Source organism: Moschus berezovskii, chromosome 24, assembly GCF_049115385.1.
Source record: "Moschus berezovskii isolate FMDL1 chromosome 24, NW_MosBer_1.0, whole genome shotgun sequence".
Taxonomy (NCBI): Eukaryota; Metazoa; Chordata; class Mammalia; order Artiodactyla; family Moschidae; genus Moschus; species Moschus berezovskii.
The window spans coordinates 53,721,613-53,742,834 of record NC_142483.1 but is presented as its reverse complement, the minus strand read 5'-3'; the positions used below and the strand labels follow the sequence as shown (position 1 = coordinate 53,742,834).

Below are 21,222 nucleotides of genomic sequence, written 5' to 3'. Positions count from 1 at the left end.
ATTCACTCTGCTGTACAACAGAAACACAACATTGTAAATCAACTCTACTCCAATAAAAATTAATTAAAAAAATAAAATTAAAAATTAAAAATAATTAAAAATTAAATTAAATTAAATTTTAAAATTATTCTCAAATATCTCTAAAAGATGCACCCAACCCAGGTATCAAATGCAGGTCTCCCACATTGCACGCAGATTCTTCACCAGCTGAGCCACTGGGGAAGCCCAAGAATGCTGGAGTGGGTACCCTATCCCTTCTCCAGGAGATCCTTCCAACCCAGGAATCAAACCAGGGTCTCCTGCATTACAGGCGGATTGTTTACCAGCTGAGCTATCAGGGAAGCCCAGAAGATGCACAGGGGAAAAAAAAAGTCACCTAAAAATGCCACAAAGCAATTCACAGTAAAGAAAATAAATAAATAAACATTCAAACATATGAATATCATCAGAAAAAAGACAGGAGATTTTTTAAAAGGGTGAGATAATTTTTACCTATCTGATATGCAAATTTTTAGAAGATTACTAATAATGAGAACTGAGATGAATGTAAGATAAAAGGCACTGTTGGTGAGAAGTGGCAAAGCCTTTTTTGGAAGAAATTTGTGAGAACTAAAACAACTTGAAATGAATAAAAACTTTGATCCAGAAATTCTACTTCTAGATTGTTTTTAAAAATGTGTGTGCAAAAATATATGTGCACACACACACACACATGATCTGAACAAAGGTGTTCATTTCAGAATCATTTAGAAAAGTTATATGTGATTAAGCAATCTGAAATTCCATAGACAAAGAGATATTTATAACACACATCCATACTATGGAGTACTATGCAACAGTGCAAACAAATGACAATTACATATGATGACATTTTTAGGAAAATCCACCACTATTGCACTACTGAGCAGACACAGTAAATGGCAAAAATATGTGGAGAATGATACCATTCATGTAAGCAAAGTCAAACCAAAACTATTTTGATACTTAATATGAAAGTAAGGCAGAATAAAAGTTATGAAAAAACAAACTCCATACTAATAAAAGTGTTCCTCTCTGCTTATCTCTAGGCTTAGGGTTTGGAGGTGGTTGAGAGGTGATTGTTTATTTACATTATTCGATTCCTGAAAAAGAAAAGATACTAGCGTATTAAAGAATAAAAAACAAAATACATAAAGAATAGCATAAACCAGTGCTGTATGTATTCTCAACATACTAGTATGATGCATGTATATTACATGTGAGAGAGACTAATATACAGAGGAGTACATATGAAACCCTTAAGAACTATAAACCCCAAGATAAACTATACACCTGTTATCGTTCAGATTTTTAATTTTTTAATAAAGATGTATTACCTTATTACTAAAATCCAATACAAGTATTTTCATTTTAAAGAGGAAGAGAATATGTGGGAAGGTTATTCTCTAAGCTTTATAAGAGGCTATCACTTTGATTTTTTTAAAAAATCAACACATTCTAAACAGTCTGAATGTATTTAGTATTATTGAAAAAAAAAAGTAAGTAAATATACACTGATAGCTACTGAACCTATCATGTTTACGAAAGAAATAAAATCTGGATACAGTCCAAATCAAATGCAACATTTAGAGCTGTTTAGAAAATAAGATTTAAAAATAACAAATAAATTTGGCAATGCCCTTAAGCATATGAGAACTTAATTCATTAATTTTGACGGCTTTTGCCTTAAAAACTGGAAGTTAAAATTACATTGTTGCTTATTTCTATAAGGACATATAAAAGTTAGACAAATTCTTGAAATGAACTATAACAATATGCAAAATCAGATTTACTATCATATTTCCATTAACATATATATAATTATTTAAATTACTGTTTACCAATATGATTTTTTTAATATAAGTTTGCACCCTATTCCTCAGCATCCCAAGGGGACAAACTCTTTAGACAGAAGTCACTAAACTGTCATAAAAGAAGGCTGAAACTGTTAAAAACTTCCAAATACAGACCACCCTTCCTTAAGAACGTAGTGAAAACCACATGAAACACTTCTGAAGTAACCTCAATTGCCCTTTGTACACATCTCTGGTGTTGATGCGATTATAAAGTATATATACCTCTAAGCATCTTAACAAAAGGTTTAATAATGGAGGAAAAAACACTGAAGTACTAAATGTTATGAAGGACAATACCAAAGGCACATTTGAGGCTCCAGATTTGATTCTGGTTTGCTCTGGGCCTGAATCTGGGACTTATAATCTCAGCAAGCCTTAGTTTCCTGATCTGTGAAATGGAAATACCAAAATCCTCAGTACACTTCATTTATTTGTACCTTAGGAGTTAATGGACAATAAGTACACTCATGTGCTTTGGAAAACTAGACAGTCCTATAAAAATACATTTTAAAAATTATTATCACAATAAAACACTGGCAAAATCAATTTTTTTAAATCAAACTATACCTGTATAAAATTCTGAACTGAACTGAACTGATACCTGTATAAAATTTGTAAAGGACTAAATATTTTCTAGAGAACTACTTACTAGAGATATTGACAAATAACAACCACATCAATTAAAACAGTGTCTATGGCAAGCCATTTTGCCTCTTTATCTACTTAATCACTACAGAATTCTACTTGTTGTCAAATACAACAGGCATTTTGTCAAGCTAGGTAACTCTGTCAAATCTGTCATTCTTTCAAGGGCCATGTTCTCTCTTCAAAGCTTCTGCATATTTTCCATGTTTCTTTCAATAACCCTTTATATCCACCACCGAAGTACTGAGGGTTTGCTTGGTAAGATGCAAGGTAAACTGTCATATTTGCCAGACTCCATACAGACATATCAAGTAGAAAAAGATACCAATGACAAGTACACATACACGTGTATATAAGAACATACAAGCGGCGTGTGCACACACATACACACAGTGTCCTTCATCTTTAGGGAGAAATACATTTTTATACAGCAAATGACCGTCACTTTAAAAGGAAGTGTACAGCGCAAGCAAAAGAAGAAAAATAAATCTTACTCACCATCTCCCATAGCCATTCAGATGGTCCAGGGAGCTCTCTCAAACCAAGAGGTCAAACAGCACAACAAACAAATGCAGCTCGGTGCCTGCGCCACTGGGCTCGGCCTGCAGCCTGCAGACACCCTGCAGACACCCGGAGCACGGTGTGACCCAGGCCGCGCTGCAGCTCTGCACCGCAATAGCCAACAGCTGCTACTCCACTTCAAAATAAAAGTCTGGGGTCTTGCTGAAAACCCTCGTCTTGTTAGCAGAGCCTCGCAGAGCTTGATCAAGATTATTCTTTAACTGCATGTAAGAGGTTAGATACAGGTTGTGGTATTTCTCCTTGTGCTGCCTGCCTGAAATTTAATGTAAGAAAAGCTCTGGGAGCCAATAAATGCCATCCCACTGAGGGACTTTTAATGCAGTCATCAAAACACAAGGCATGTGTTCAACAATCATTTTCTGCTTCCCTAAAGATATCCATGTAATCAGTAGCAATCACATGATCTGATGGATTAACTGATTTGTGCCTTTTTTAGAGGTTTTCATCCTTTTGTCGTTACCTTTTAATATTTACAACGGAGACTGCTAGAAGCACACAAACAGGAATAGCCCAGTTTCCATGATTAACTGCTCTCATTATGCAGGAAGCATTTCTGGCTGCCGTAAACAAATCACGTCAAAGGCAGCCCATCAAAGGCTGCTCTGTGTGCGGACAGCAGGGCCACACGGAACAAAGCTTGCTTCTGGTGGAGACAGGACCCAGCCAGTGCGCAGCTGCGGGGACCTGGAGCACCCTCCATCCACGCTGCACAGCCATCGGTACATTGTAAAGCTCCGAGAAGGCCCTGGGGCTCCTGGTCACAGACAGACACGTTTTTCACTCAACCTCACGAAAGGGCTGCTTTGCTTTTCGCCAAAGGGTATGTTATCAACTAGACTGCCAGCTACCTTATTGCCTCGTATAGCCAAATATCAAGGTAATTTCAAAGCCTAGTTTCTATGCTTTATTTTATTGCCAACCTTCTAAAACAATTATTTTCCTAGCAACTGTTTTCAAACAGAGAAGCTGGGAGATATTTCACAATGATTACACACCAAGACTGCATTCAGTCCTCCACACACACTTGACAAATCAGAATTATGCAGTTTTTTCAGTGAAAAAAAGAAAAAGACTTGCAGTCACAGCCACCAACACGTCCGTGTTTACATCTCAGTGAGCATAGGAGTCTGTCTAGAAAGCTCCATGATGACACCAGACCCAGCCATAATCACAGGGCGCCTGCAAGTTTCAGTCTTTTCCTTCCTACAGTGTTGCTATTGCCTTCTTTCAGCCATGATTTGATTACTTTTAAATCCAGTTTCCTTCTAATAGCAGTTAACTCCACTGCACTTAAGGATTCTGCCTAACTTACTCTGTAATGAGAATTAAAGTCAGACTTGAAATACCCTCAAGACAAAAAAAAAATACCATGCATTTCTCACTATTTCCAAATTATAAGACACACTCAAATCTCTGATAAGAGAATCTACTTTGTGTTCTTGAGTGTGCTGAACTAATGCTCTAGAAAATCAAGTCAGAGTTCAAACAAAACTTAAAAAGGTACAGATATGGCAAGCATGAAAGAAATCAGAGCCAAAAGCATGAGATGTAAGGTTATGCATCAGGACATGGATAAGGGGAGAAGAGGTAGATGGAAGAGGAAATAAAAAAATAGAAAATTTTCCCAAACAATAAACGTATATAAGGTAGTTTGAGGTGCTATCACTACCACTTACCACAAGCTTCTCCAGCCTAAAATCCTTCTTATTCCCAGAAGTCTATCAAGACTCCTCCTAAGGCCTATAAGACCTTCATATCGTGGTTCCTGCTTACATTTCCAATTAGCTCTCATAGATGCTCTCGCTTCCAACCTAGCCCTTTCGGCACTAGGTTCTCGTCAGCCCTGGCCTCCTCCACTCCTTTCTTCATATATATGCAGATCTTTTCTACCTCTCGGCCTTTACGGCCACATTTTCTCTACCCAAAGCATTTTTTACCACCATGAATCCAATGACCAGCTCATTCTCCTTTATCAGGTCTCAATTCAAATACATTGATGCTCAGAGAGGCTTGCCCATCCTTCGGTCTAATGTGGCATAACTGAGTTAACATCTCCATACCCTATTTACTTCACTTAATGACTGTGCAGATGACAGATTTTAAACTACAGTGGCTCTCAGACACTTATACCACTTTTACAGCAAATCCTCTGGATTGGTTTTTGTTTGTTTGTATTTAGTAAGATGACTTTTTCATCCCCAAACAAACTAAATCAATATAAGAAGCATGGTATTTCATTATTACAGTTTTAGGCAAAGACAAACTAAAAGTTTTTACTTCTCGTAACAGTTTTCCAGTCACAGAACATCAGCTGAAACAAATCCAAACTAAATACCAGGTTTGGCTGAACTCACAACAATTTGTTTTGCATATGCACACCGAGAGGGAGAGAGGAGGTGGTATCTTTAATAGCTCTTCATTCTGTTGTGTGCGTGAACTACTTCTACAAGCCTCCACGTTGAGCCTTGATTCTGACCTAAATGTTTTCCTGTCTATAACTTTATTTTCAAGTTTTAGTTTGAGTGGACAGTAACAAGGCGCCAACAAAGGATTGAAAATTACGTGGGGAAAAATTGTGCAGAAATAAACAATGGAGTCAAGTAAACCTTTATTACATTATTTTAGGTATAATCTTATTTGCTCTTGTTGATTAGTCACTAAGTCATGTCTGACTCCTTTGCCACCCCATGGACTGCAGCCTGCCAGGTTCCTCTGTCCGTGGTTCTCTATAGGCAAGAATACTGGAATGGGTTGCCGTTTCCTTCTTCAACTTGCTAGTTATAAAAACTGGTTTTCAGTGCTCAACTGACATATTTTTCTACCTGTGAAAATTATTTACGCATCTTGGGTTGGGATGAAATATACTATAATGTTAGGAAAAATTAGGAAATTATTCATTTAATGGCTTTTTAACTTAGCAGCAAGGATTTTAAGGAATAATTTAAATTAATTTCAGTAAATCCATTAGACAAGGAGTAGTTGTATTTTCTTTCATTACCAACTGCAATCACTCTGGATATCCATGTGTTTACTTATTTATGATCTCTCTCTCCCTAGAACGTAGGTTTGCCTAGGCTGAAATTTTACCTGTCTTCTTCACTCTTGTGACAAAATCCATTTACATTTTAAGAAGACCATTCTCAATTCTGGTAGAAAGCAGATTTCAGGGGTCAAACACAGAACTGAAACCTATTGCAGTAGGTTGCAGGTAAAAGCTAAAGGAGATTTACAGCAGAGTTTTAGCAGTGGAGATGTGGAAAAAAACAAGCAAACTTGACACATATAAGGATTTCAGAGGTAGAAATGACTAGTTAGAATGGGAGAGCAATGCTAATTATTAATAATTCTAATCAGGAAAGTTTCTAGCTTGAGTTGATGATGGTGTCATTGACTGAAATGGGTTAACTAGGGAAAGAACAGATTTGAGGGAAAGGAAGAGAACAGGCTTTAACTTTTGGACCTGTTAAGCCCAAGATACCTATCAGGCATCCAAAGGGAAAGGCCACATCAAGGCGACAGGCTCTGAGATGTAGGACACAGAGAGATAAATGAAGGCTAGAACTACACACTTAGGAGTCATCAGCAAATAGTTACCACGTAAAGCCTTTGGGCTGGATTAGATCACTGCGAGAGAATAAAGACAAGGGGAGAGAGAGGCGTGGGCCCTGGGACCTGCCAACATGATAAATAGGCTTTCCTCTTTTAGCCTCTTAATAGCAAAGCTGTTACAATATTTTTCAATGATCGTACAATACCATCATCAAAATCATCTTGACCAATTTTTACACACCAATATGTAAATTATAGACTTTTAATGTTCACATTTGACTATACTTTCAATATTCAGATTATAATCTCCAAAACAAAAGGATTCCTGAAAATTTCTCTCCAAGAGACATAAATGCCAGGTACTAACCCTAAATCTCCCTGTTTAAGGAGAGATCATCAAAAGAAAAAGAAATGAGAGCTAAAAGAATAGGAAACAAAAAACCTATCTTTTGAAGGTAGCAAAAATAAACTCACAAAATACAAGGGCAATACTTTCAAAATAAATCACAATCAAATAATAAATATCTTAAATTTATAGTATGCATTGTATTTTTCCTACGAGTGGTGACTACACAGTCTGGAATACACAAATGAGAATGCACTGTGATTGGTACAAAAACACAATTCCTTAATTCAAGGAATTTTAACAGTTCGCCATCTTTTTGCTCTTTCTGGTTTGCATGGAAATGGACGGAGGTAACTGCTGGAAAAATAAGAACAAAGTACCTAAAACACCTTCTATTCAGAGAGGAAGAGTGAGAAACAGCTGGCAATCAGGGTGAGGACTGGTAGTGCTGAAATCAATTTATGCTCCTGTAACTAAGTTTAGATTAGGGTAAACACAATCTTTTTAACACTAAATTCTTACTACATCTGATTTTATGCAATACAACAAGGCTTGGATGCTAAGTCACTTCAGTCGTGTCTGACTCATTGTGACCCCATGTGTTCACCAGGTTCCTCTGTCCATGGAATTCTCTAGGCAAGAACACTTAGTCTTGGTTTAATCTGGAGAAAAATAACTAAATTATATTAGTAACTAGTCTTCCTATCACCTGACTATAACAATTCATACAACAAATTTTTTCTCCAATATCATATATATACATTACTAAGCTCAATAACCTCAGATATGCAGATGACACCACCCTTATGGCAGAAAGTGAAGAGGAACTCAAAAGCCTCTTAATGAACGTGAAAGAGGAAAGTGAAAAAGTAGGCTTGAAGATCAACATTCAGAAAACTAAGATCATGGCATCTGGTCCCATCACTTCATGGGAAATAGATGGGGACACAGTGGAAACAGTGTCAGACTATTTTTTTGGGCTCCAAAATCACTGTGGATGCTGACTGCAGCCATGAAATTAAAAGACGCTTACTCCTTGGAAGGAAAGTTATGACCAACCTTGATAGTCTATTAAAAAGCAGAGACATTACTTTGCCAACCAAGGTCCGTCTAGTCAAGGTTATGGTTTTTCCAGTGGTCATGTATGGATGTGAGAGTTGGACTGTGAAGAGGGCTGATCGCCGAAGAATTGATGCTTTTGAACTGTGGTGCTGGAGAAGACTCTTGAGAGTCCCTTGGACTGCAAGGAGATCCAACCAGTCCATTCTGAAGGAGATCAGTCCTGGGTGTTCATTGGCAAGGATTGATGCTAAAGCTGAAACTCCAATATTTGGCCACCTCATGCGAAGAGTTGACTCACTGGAAAAGACTCTGATGCTGGGAGGGATTGGGGGCAGGAGAAGGGGATGACAGAGGATGAGATGGCTGGATGGCATCACCGACTCGATGGACGTGAGTTTGAGTGAACTCCGGGAGTTGGTGATGGACAGGGAAGCCTGGCGTGCTGTGATTAATGGGGTCACAAAGAGTCAGACACGACTGAGTGACTGAACTGAACTGAACTGAAGCTAAGTACACTATCTTTGTAAAATAAACCTATTTTCCTGGTGCAAAAGCTACCTATACTATCTGTGGAAATAGATTATTCACATATACAGTTAATTAACACTTAAGGACTGAAGGTAAATGCTACCCAGTAAGACGAAACACAATTTAGCAACCTTACAAAAAAGAAGAGCAACCACAAAATCAAATAAATACTAGATACCAACACCAAGCCTCCTTGAATTCCAAGGAGGTCTCATTCTAATTAAGAAGCCAAAAATGATTATACTGGTGAAGTTCCTATGTCTGTGTTTCTTCACTGTTATCATCACTGATAGTCTAAACACAGGTCTAACAGAGTAATCAACCCTACAATTTATACTAAAAATCAGTTAAGTAAAAGAATTACTCTGCTATCATAGGCAAAACATTCTCTAACATAAATCATACCAATGTTTTCTTAGGTCAGTCTCTCAAGGCAATAGAAATAAAAACAAAAATAAACAAATGGGACCTATTCAAACTTACAAGCTATTGCACAGGAAATTAAACTATTAAAATAACAACAACAACAAAATCAACCCAAAAGACAACCTATGGAATGGGAGAAGATATTTGTAAACAATGCAACTGACAAGGGATTAATTTCCAAAATATACAAACAGCTCATACAACTCAACAACAACCAAAAAAACCCAACAACCTAACTGAAAAGTGGGCAGAGATCTAATTATATAATACGTCAAAGAAGACACACAGATGGCCAAAAGGTACAAGAAAAGGTGTTTAACATCACTAATTATTAGAGAAATGCAAATCATAACTATAATGAGGTACCGCCTCACACCAGTCAGAATGGCAATCATTAAAAAGTCTACAATGGAAACAACCTAAATGTCCACTGACAGATAAATGTATAAAGAAGATGTGGTTCAGATATACAATGGAGTATGACTCAGCCATAAAAAGGATGAAATAATGCCACTTGCGGTAACATGGATGAACTAGAGATGATCATACTAAGTGGAATTAAGTTAGAAAGAGAAAGACAAATGCCATATGATATCACTTATACGTGGAATCTAAAATATAAAACAAATGAACCAATCTATGAAACAGAAATGGACCCACAGATAGAGAACAGACTTGCAGCTGCCAAGGGGAACGGAAAATAGGGGAGGATGAACTGGGAATGTGGGGTTAGTAGCTGAGAACTATTACATATAGAATGGATAAACAACAAGGTCTTACTGTATAGCACAGGGAACTGTATTTAACATCCTGAGACAAACCATAATGGAAAAGAATATAAAGAAGAACGTGTAAATGTGTATAAATGAGTAACTGCAGAAATCAACACAACACTGCAAATCAACTATACTTCAATTACAAAATAAGTTTAAAAAAATTACTCTTGAGTAATAAAACACATTTTATGCATAGAAGGACACAGAGGACAAGGAGGTGATCATATCTTCAACACAGAGGATACCAAAAATAAGGTTAAAGAATAATACCATTTTACACAATTAACCCATTATTAAATGTTCACTTTTTCCAAAAGAGTCAGAGGATAGGTAATGATCAGCAGAATAAAAAGACTTTGTTACTATATTCTAACCAAGTTTTAACCCACAAAGTCAAATCTGCTGAATCAGTGATATAATAGTTGACTTGAAGGCATATTTTAGTATCTAAAACTCTGCTACCTAATCTCAGAAATGTTTGAGATCTGGATTAACTTAATTATTCTTACCTTTGCAGGCACTCAAAATCATACCGCCTGAATTTTGCACTTCATCAAATTTGGCAAGTATCATTTCTAATCTGGGAATAAAGAATAAATTATGTTTATTTTATATACACTTTTAATTAGAAACAATTTCCTTCACCAAACAAAAAACAATCCCAGGGATTCAGTTAGTTGTATACAACTCTTTTATAATTAACTCACTTACTGAAAGCAGACACAAAATCATCTATTTGGTAGAGAGGAGTCGTCAAATATAGGTAGCACTCTACACACTCACAGGTATATCTGTAAAAAGGTAACTTTCAAAGGAAGGGGATTACAATGTATAAAATAAATAAGTTACAGGGATATAGCGTACAACACAGGGACTAGAATAACCATAAATGGAGTATAAAAATTGTTACTTGCTATGTCATACACCAGAACTTATATAATATTGTACATCTACTATAATTCCACTTTTTTAAAAAAACGTAACTTTTACACAAGGCAGTTTCATAGTTTCATCATAAAATTATTTCTCTAAACCCATCAAAAATACTTTAGTTCCAACCTTACAATGAATCCACTCAGTCACCAACACATTTTTTTAAAGGACATAAAAATCATACTAAGGAAACTTAAAGCAAACATAAAAACAATGAAATACAAACTGTCAGAAATTAAAGCAATGCTGATGCGACTGATAATCTCATGCTGAATTTTAATGCAATACCAACTCTATTAACTCTTTTACATTCAGAATAATTACTTTCTACATTTCTGCTATCACTTTTAATTAAAAATGTGTTTTTTATTAGAAAAGTAATATACACTCATTACAAAAGAAAATTAGGCAACACAAATAGAAACAAAGAAAAAGCCCACAGTCCCACCACCCAGAGAATTTACTCCACTGCCTGCTTTCCAATTCTTTATATTTATCTATAAATTTTCTTCAGGTCAAAATGGGATCACACTGACAGCACTATTTTTTAATTTTCCAATATTATATCATGCTATGATTTATTCTTCAATTTATGACTGAGAGATCTAGGCAGGTCTTTAACTGCCAAATGTTTTTCTCACATCAATGTTTCTGTCATAATTTCACTTCTAAAACTTTAGTTAAGCCTTAGCCCACATTCTGTCATCTTTTACTTGTAAATTGAGGATGAAGATACTGTTTGGTCTAGAAATTTTTTTTTTTCCAACTGAAAACCTTCTAGAAATTTATTATAACAGGATTTCTAAACCTTAAACTCATCTCATAGTCACACATCTGAAACCATTAAATTCAACAAATATTCATACATCTGAAAGTACTTCAGTCAAAAGACACCAAGTCCCTTCAGCTTACAGAGCAGCTATCTTCCAGAGAACTGAACAGACACTAAACAGGCTGCCCAGACAACATGTGGACAAGATGAGCCAAGGGAGGGAAAATTGGAACTGGAAGACAGGAGTTCAGAATGAAGACCATACAGGCCACAAAGCTCCTTGGGAAAAAGTCAGAACAGGATGTTAAGAAGCATGAAATTAGCACTCAATATTCAGTAGCAAAATGGGAGGAGGAAACGAAGGGCTGCAAGCTCTGAAAGAAAGGATGGTTGGTAAGGAATTGAGGTGGGGCAGATAAAACAGCAAGGAGTGAAGATACAGGCAGCTTTAATGGGAAGAGAAATTACGAGCAAATCTAACAGTAACAGGGAGAAAAACAGGAATAAATAATAAAAGGCTATTATAAAATAATAATACCGCTATTTAGAAAAACGGAGGCTACATAATCTGACGGAAAAGGAGGAAACAACCTAAGAGTAGAAAAAAGAAGCTAGGATCTTTTAAGTAATTCAAGAAGAAAAAAAAATTAGGCAATTTAACGGAAGGCAAATACAACAGAGGCTGGAATATCCAAAAGCAACTTAGAAGGCCAAAGGATAAAGATGTGTAAACCTCTGGAAGCTTCTGATTCAGGGTAAGGATAGAAACCAACAAAGCATTAGGATGGAACTGGAAAAGAAACTATCTGAAGTACATATATATGTTTAGAGTCATAATAAAAAATCACAAATACAACATGAAAGAGAGAATTAGGTATCTCAGAACATAATCTCTTTTGTGTATCCGCCAATTACTGAGAAAATATTCATACCATACAATTCACCCCTTTAAAGTGTACAATTCAATGGCTTTGAATATAAAGCTAAGAGATGTACACAATTTTAGAATGTCATTATTATCCCAAAAAACAACCCAATACTCTTAGCAGTCACTCTCCCCAATTTTCTCAGTACTATGCAACCATTAATCTAGCTTCCTTTCTATAGATTTGCCATATCTAGCCATTTCATATAGATGAAATCATCTAATATGGCTGGCTTTTTTCACTGACAATGTTTTCAAGGCTCATCCATGTTACAATATGTATCAGTCTTCCCTGTTCATGGCCAAGTAGTAGTTCATTGTACAGTTATATTCTATTTTGCTTATCCATCAGTTTACCAACATGTGGGGATGTGAGACATTTTGACTTTTTAACTATTATGAATGTTCACAATGTTGTTATCAACATCTGTGCACAAGCTTTTGCATGGATATGTTTTCACATCTCTTAGGTATATAGCTGGGGGCAGAACTGCTGGATCATATGGTAATTCTGTTTGACATTTTGAGGAACTACAGACTGTTTTCCGAAGTGGCTATACCATTTTACATTCCTACCAACAATGCCTTCTAATTGCCCTACATCCTCAACAACACTTGCTATTGTCTATCTTTTAATTTTAGCCATCCTAGTGGTATCATCTTATATTTCTCTGATGGCTAATGATGCTGAGTATCTTTTCATGTGCTCACTGGCCACTTGTGTATCTTCTCTGACAAAATGTCTATTCAAATCCTTTGCCTGTTTTTAAAATTGGGTCATCTGTCCTTTTACTGTGGAGTTCTAAGAGTTCTTTACTATATATTCTTTATATACTTGGGACATATGTTTTTTATGAGATGTATTACTTGTAAATATTTTTCCTATTATGTGGGTCTTTTTCTCAATTTCTTGATGATGTCCCTTGAAGCACAAGTTTTTTATTTTGATGAAGTACAGCTTATTTTTTTCTTTCGGTTGCTTATCCTTTTGGTGTGACATATAAGAAACCATTGCCTAGCATTCTCTATAAGTTTTATCATTTTACACTTAGTTCTGTGCTATTTTGAGTAAATTTTGGGATGTGGTATGAGGAAGAAGTTAAATGTTATTCTACTACATGTGGAAATCCCACTTTCACATCACTACTTATTGAAGAGAGCTATTTCAAATCCTAAAGGATGATGCTGCAAAAGTGCTGCACTCAATATGCCAGCAAATTTAGAAAACTCAGCAGTGGCCACAGGACTGGAAAAGGTCAATCTTCATTCCAATCCCAAAGAAAGGGGATGCCAAAGAATGCTCAAACTACTGCACAATTGCTCTCATCTCACACGCTAGTAAAGTCATGCTTAAATTTCTCCAAGCCAGGCTTCAGCAATATGTGAACCATGAACTTCCAGATGTTCAAACTGGTTTTAGAAAAGGCAGAGGAACCAGAGATCAAATTGCCAACATCCGCTGGATCATGGAAAAAGCAAGAGGGTTCAAGAAAAACATCTATTTCTCCTTTATTGACTATGCCAAAGCCTTTGACTGTGTGGATCACAATAAACTGTGGAACATTCTGAAAGAGATGGGAATACCAGACCACCTGACCTGCCTCTTGAGAAACCTGTATGCAGGTCAGGAAGCAACAGTCAGAACTGGACATGGAACAACAGACTGGTTCCAAATAGGAAAAGGAGTACGTCAAGGCTGTATATTGTCACCCTGCTTATTTAACTTATATGCAGAGTACATCATGAGAAATGCTGGGTTGGTTGAAGCACAAGCTGGAATCAAGATTGCTGGGAGAAATATCAATAACCTCAGATATGCAGATGACACCACCCTTATGGTAGAAAGTGAAGAGGAACTAAAAAGCCTGTTGATGAAAGTGAAAGAGGACAGTGAAAAAGTTGGCTTAAAGCTCAACATTCAGAAAACTAAGATCATGGCATCCGGTCCCATCACTTCATGGCAAATAGATGGGGAGGAAACAGTGGCTGACTTTAATTTTTGGGCTCCAAAATCACTGCAGATGGTGATTGCAGCCATGAAATTAAAAGACGCTTACTCCTTGGAAGGAAATTTATGACCAACCTAGACAGTACAGTAAAAAGCAGAGACATTACTTTGCCAACAAAGCCTGTCTAGTCAAGGCTATGGTTTTTCCAGTGGTCATGTATGGATGTGAGAGTTGGACTGTGAAGAAAGCTGATCGCCGAAGAATTGATGCTTTTGAACTGTGGTGTTGGAGAAGACTCTTGAGAGTCCCTTAGATTGCAAGGAGATCCAGCCAGTCCATCCTAAAGGAAATGAGTCCTGAATATTCACTGGACGGACTGATGCTGGATCTGAAACTCCAATACTTTGGCCAGGAAAAAGACCCTGACGCTGGGAAAGATTGAGGGTAGGAGGAGAAGGGGACAACAGAGGATGAGATGGTTGGATGGTATCACTGACTCTATGGACATGAGTTTGAGCAAGCTCTGGGAGTTGGTGATGGACAGGGAGGCCTGGCGTGCTGCAGTGGGGGGGTCACAAAGAATCAGACACGACTGAGCAACTGAACTGAACTGACCTATGTATCCTTTTATATATTTTGAATATGATATCAGTCCAGAAAACTAAACCTATTTTAAATAAGCACATGAAATTAAAACCTTTAAAACCAGTGACAAAAAAAATAAATTTAGTAATACTTACCTAGCAGGGGGAATTCCTCTCTTATAAAGGTCCACTCTCACTTTCTCTCCCACATGTCTATAAATCTCCACCATAGCCAATATTGCAGCATCTCTAACCTGCCAAATAATTCAGAACTTAAAAAAAAAAATATAAGATACAATAAAATACTTTATCAAGATAACATTACATTCACGGACCAACTTGAAGCTCCAAGTTGGTTTTAATGCCTCTAAACCCCTGGGAGATTATGTGAGGTCATTAATAAAAACCAAGATGACCTACCTAGAAACGTCTAGAGAAATCTTATAAAAGTTTTACAGAAATCTAAGAAGCATCTAAATAAACGTGACTTTTAAAAAAGCTTCTATTTGTAATAAGATTGTGTAAAGAACTGATAATACAAATCATTATCACAGTTAACATATTTTCCTGGAATAAAACTGCCTTTTAGAAATGTGGATTGAACTCAAACAGATAATTATACACCAAAGTTCACAGCATTATTATTCACAATAGCCAAAAAGGGCAAACAATCCAAATATCTATCCATGGATGAATAGATAAACAAGATGTGGTGTATATTATTCAGCCTTAAAAAGCAAAAGAAGGAAATTATGATACATCTACAACATGGATGAACCTTGAAGACATTATGCTAAGTGGAATATGCCAGATACAAAAGGATAAATATCATATGGTTCCACATGATGACTGGTCAAATTCACATGGAGAGAAAGTAAAACATGGCTGCCAGGAGCTGACCGACTGGGGGAAATGAGGAGTCACCGTTTGACAGGTACAGATTTTCAGCTGGGAAGATGGAAAATCTCTGAAGATGGCTGGTGGTGATGGCTGCACAACAATGTCAGTGTATTTACTGCCAGTGAACTAACTCTACACTTAAGAATGGCTGAAATGGTAAATTTTATGTTTTGAATATTTTACCACAATGAAAAGAAAAAATAAATGCGGCCTAAACACAGGAATGTGGAAGACAGCTTTCAGTTCCTCTGCACAGCTCACTACTGAAGGGGAAATAAAGAGACAGTAGAACTCTACAAACCTCTACAGGAAGAGCAAGGGCCTAAAAGCAGGGAAACCTAACTCAGGGTCATTCCAAATGCCCAAGCTGTGCTAAAAGAGTTACAGTCAAGATTCACCTCCACCACAAGGGACAAGTTCCAGAGCACATTCCTGTACCATGTCTATAGTATTTGCAGCTCAGGGGATGAAATCTCCAGCAAGTGATATACCACTGGCACAAGCAGGGTTATGACTGCTGCAAAAATTACTGTTATGCCGGAATGAAAAGGAAGCTGACACTCTGTCCTCACAATTAGCTCATAGGAGGACTACAGAAGGGAGTCCAGGTTCTTTGTTTCTCAATCTTTCCAATTTAAGAATGCTGGGAAAGGGAAAGGTTGGGGGCGGGAGGAGAAGGGGACGACAGAGAATGAGATGGCTGGATGGCATCACCGACTCTGTGGACATGAGTTTGAGTGAACTCCAGGAGTTGGTGATGGACAGGGAGGCCTGGCGTGCTGTGATTCATGGGGTCACGGAGAGTCGGACACGACTGAGCGACTGAACTGAACTGAACTGATCCTTAATACTAGTCCAACAGCTAAGAATAAAATGTGTTCTTGAAAACTAAATGTGGTGGAGTTTGAAAAAAAAAAAAAAGAACTGGAATCTTGATTTTACCACCCCCCTTCACCCTCTCTCTTCTTTTTTAAACATGGAATAAGAGCACTAGAAAACAAGAGGTGGCCAAAAAACTGAATGTAAATTTAGTGCTTGAATATAAATAAAATTTTACCTGACTGTTGGAATCTCCAAACAGGATACACAAATGTGGTACCAGCTTGCTGAGGACTAGTGGCTGAGCCCCAAAACTAAATATAATTTGAAAAAAAAGTAAAGAGAATTTGGTTTTAACTGAACAGTAAACAAAATACTGTTATACTTTCTTCTTGTCTGTCTCAATAAGACAAATATGGTGGAGAGCATGAGCATACATCATTAAAACATGAAAGGTATGAGACACAGCAAAAGCTAATTCTAAACAATGTGAGATATGTAAAGTTGAACAATCATGACTGACGATGAAAACTGTCAACACATGATCCGACGGAGCAAAATGTTCAACCAATGGCACTCTTAAACCGAGCAACCTATCAGTCACTGAGAAAATTTGAACTTTTGTTATTAAAATATTGATTTTTTTTTTAGACTCTGGGTCTCACACAAATTTGCATTCCACTAAAATAAGTAAATTAAAAGATATTTATTTATGCTTACTAATATTTTGATGAGGTCATGGGTTGAAAGCAAACGACAAGGGAGCCAAAAACCACAAAAGCTGTGCAGACTGAATGCACTTACAAGCTCTAGATGGCAGAAAGGACCATAGAGGAGTAAAAGAAAATAAAACAAAGGTATAGTTAGAGAAAAGGAAGTAACACTACAGAAAAATTTGAAAGCTCCTACATATTACCTATCTTGCTGCACAGAACTTGAAAAAAAATAATCCAGAAAGAGAACAAATGCTTTAGTTTACAATTTCTTCAGACTGGAGCTCTGTGGCATCTATGCTGTCAGATCTCTGCATACTGTTGCCAGCTTCACTGTCTGATTACCTGGGGGAGTCTTACTCAGTCTATGATTTTGGTAACCACTTGCACTGCTCTAGAAAGCCTAGGGCCAACTGGCAAAAGGGAGCTGGGGAAATTGGCTACAGCAGCTAAAATACCACAAGAGTTAAAGAAAACTCCAAACTGGGTCCAGAACAGAAGTAGATTCTAAGTTCTACCAGCACATTTGTTATATGACCATCTATTTCAGGTGGCAACTATTAACATACTAAAGAGAAAAAGAGAAACTTCTAATAATTTTTAATTAACAACGTGAGAGAGAACTTACACACAAAAAAATTAGTAGATAAAGCTATCAAATAAGATAAAAATTCTGGTGCTAGAGATCAATTAACAACTATTTAAAATCTGTTATTTCTATAGCTTTCCTTGAGCTTTGTGAAATCGATACATTATTTTTTCTAGAAAAAGGAAAAACATATTCCAATAATCATAAAACTTACATATTTAATGTTTCAATAAGACACAGACACACGCCTTCTCGAGATCGAAAATTCTTGTGCTTAAAACCAGAAGCCAGCTGTTCCCAAATGTACTATTTGAAAGAAAAGTAAACACGTATAACAAAAAATTAAATTACTCATGTTATAATCTTTTATCTATCCTCAACCTTACTACCAGCCTTACTGATAACTAAACTTTCCCATGGACTGTTCACTTCTCTAAAAGCTTTTCTAAGCCAAATTTGCACTGATGCTGCTCTCACCCATTTTTAATATCTTAATCACATTTTTAATTTTGATTTTGTATCTTCCACTTTAGATTTCAATTATTCTTGGAAAAACTGTGTATAATACCTAAAAACCTTAGAACTTCCAAGGACACACAAATTCTTCTAAGCTTTAGAAACCTTCAGTAACAATGCTACCATTATAAGCCTCGGAGTACCGTCAGCATTTAAAAGGTCCAATGTTGCCTAGCAACTAGTACAGACTGTCACAAGGAACAGGCTTTTTAAACATTTTATAATTCAGGCTGTTTTCCTTTTAACACTGGATCCAAATACAGAAACACATTTGGGCAAATCGTTCTATTGCTACCCACCCAGTAATCTTTTATTTTTTAAAAAAAGCATAGATAAACCTATTTAAACAATCTATAACAATTACATGGGTTTGTTATAAGAAGGAATTGAGCTTTGTTTTTCCAAACACATAGCCAACTGTCCCAATCAGTCTTTTCTCCACATTTAAGAAACACTACCCTCACCATTTACTAATGTGTTCAAACACACATATACACAAACTTTCACACATACATACATACAAATGCCTCTTCTTGGACTCTATTCTCCCTCGACTCTGTATTCAATTTCTACTAATATTACTTCTCTCTGCCAAATCTTCTGGAGAGTAACTTATAAGTTTACAAAAAAAAAAAAAAGAAAAATCTTAAATGTGAATAACCTGAGCTATTAACACCATGTCTGAACACTTCTCTATACTTAAGTTTATGCCCAAAGACATAAGGATGCCCTTTATAGCACTCATTATAACAACAGCATGTCAAAAACAAGTTAAAATTCGAATTGCTAAGCAAGCGTCAAAGGATACTCACCAAGTTATAAATAAGAACTTATATACATATTTATATATATATATATATCTTTATATTCCAGGGTATAAAAAAACTGAGGAAGTCTACTTTTACAACTTAATACTCCAGATTTTTTTAATAAAATATAATACAATTCTTATACTGTATTTTAAATAACACAATATCATTGTATATTTTGTAAACTGATTTTTTTCCCCACTAAAAGTGAGCTACTCTTTAAATATTTGTTTACATGTCAATTTATTCTCTACTCCTCTTTCAAAATACACCTGTAAGACCAATTTTTTTCTACAACATTCATAAAACACAGGTACGATCATCTAATAGATGACTTATATAACTAGCAACCACTTGCTACAATAAAAATTTTTTCCCTGTCTCAGTAACTCATATAACACTCGCTGAACACCAATATAATTTGCAGGTAGCAAAAACCAGAAAATCCTAACAAATAATATAATCAGTACACTGTCAAATCACTGAAATCTATGAATTAGCTTTTTGAAAATCATTAAAGAGTAGAAAATAGAAAAGCAAAATATCAAGCAGTTAAATACTGACAACTTTTCTTAAATTTCAAATTCTTTAAAGCATTAGCAATAATTCACTGTTTAAAATCCTAAAGTTTCACATCCCTGGGGTTTTACTGACTTGCTGTGATTACCACCTATCTTTACTGTTAGTTAATCATCAATTAGCAAAATCTGAACTTTAAAATGTTGGCCTACCATAGGTGGTGCTACTTGATCCATTAACTTCAGTATCAGAGTCTGAGCTTCATCTCGAACCTTGTCTTTGGCATCTCCCATTCTGTCTACTAAAGCTACAATAACTAGAGAAATGAAGAGATAAAAGAATAAATATTTATAATTCATCTCCATTTATAAAATGTACTTTACAAAATTACAGACATTATTTCCATAATGAAAAGTTATGAAGCAAACTGTTTCAAGTTCTCTATCCATGAGTCCAATCAAAAATAACTGAGAAGCAAAGTTTCATAATAATACATATGGTATGATATCCACTTAATAATGTTCAAAAAACAGGCAAAGCTTACTATTATTCTGTCTAGAGATTCATATAGATGGTTAAGCGCTACAGAGCAGCAAGGGAATGATTATCCCAAGGTCATGACAACAGTCACCTCTGGTAGACAGTGGAAGGTGTCAACAGGAAATGCAGAGAGCGCTTATAAGGAACTGGCAGAGTTCTAGTTTTTTGACCTGGGCATAGGAAGGTGTTGGTTTTACCATTATTCCTTAAATGCTTGACATGTATTCTTCTATATGTACAATGTATTACTCAAATGACAAAAACAAAGCCTGGTCCATGAGACTGAGGTCCTTCTCTACATACCCACACCTCTGGCACTATTCCATGAAAGACGGCTGGAAAGGCAGGTTAGAGTCCATACCTGGAGAGTTTTCATGCAACAGGCTTCCATAACTATAAATCAACAAAGCACCGTAAAGAAATCATACCTCTTGGGGGTGGGGAAGGAGCAAATGGGAGGGTGGCTAGAACTGAAGTTATGGGTTGTAGTCAGCCCATAGGGTAAAAACACCTCAGAGTCAAAATTATCTTTTTGTAATCCCTTAAGTTACTACTATCACTTAGTGTGGTGATATCAGGTGTGTGACCAAACTACTTAATCTTTTTGTCTTTATCTCCTCAACCCATCCATGTCTGGAGCAGGACTCACCTCAGATTACTGAGATACATGTAAACAACTCAGAAAGTGAAGGACACTGGGTAAACATTAAATGGGTGACCTACTACTCCCATCAGCCTACAGGTTCAAAAGCACAGATATTAACTTCTTTTGTTTTTCCTTTGACCTTACAGCTACAGCCTTCCTTTTTCTGAGGCGATAGAGGCTGAGGCCTAATGACTCTAGTTATTTACAGACATACAATTAA

At 36.3% G+C, this 21,222-nt stretch overlaps 1 protein-coding gene across 12 annotated transcripts in view; it reads right to left on the bottom strand.

Annotated features, from left to right (window-relative positions):
- The window catches only part of CLASP2 (cytoplasmic linker associated protein 2), a 182,846-nt gene that overhangs the window by 144,698 nt on the left and 16,926 nt on the right, over positions 1-21,222 (bottom strand). For 11 of the 12 annotated variants that reach the window (XM_055414697.2, XM_055414701.2, XM_055414704.2 and 8 more), the window contains exons 3-7: positions 20,029-20,132; positions 18,187-18,278; positions 16,909-16,984; positions 15,108-15,205; positions 10,298-10,368 (exon numbers count right to left, since the gene is read on the bottom strand). In XM_055414697.2, coding sequence (XP_055270672.2) covers positions 10,298-10,368; positions 15,108-15,205; positions 16,909-16,984; positions 18,187-18,278; positions 20,029-20,132 — 441 coding nt within the window. Of the gene's footprint in view, positions 1-3,017; positions 3,174-10,297; positions 10,369-15,107; positions 15,206-16,908; positions 16,985-18,186; positions 18,279-20,028; positions 20,133-21,222 lie in introns of those variants that run through there. The other variant, XM_055414709.2, reaches the window with a different exon arrangement.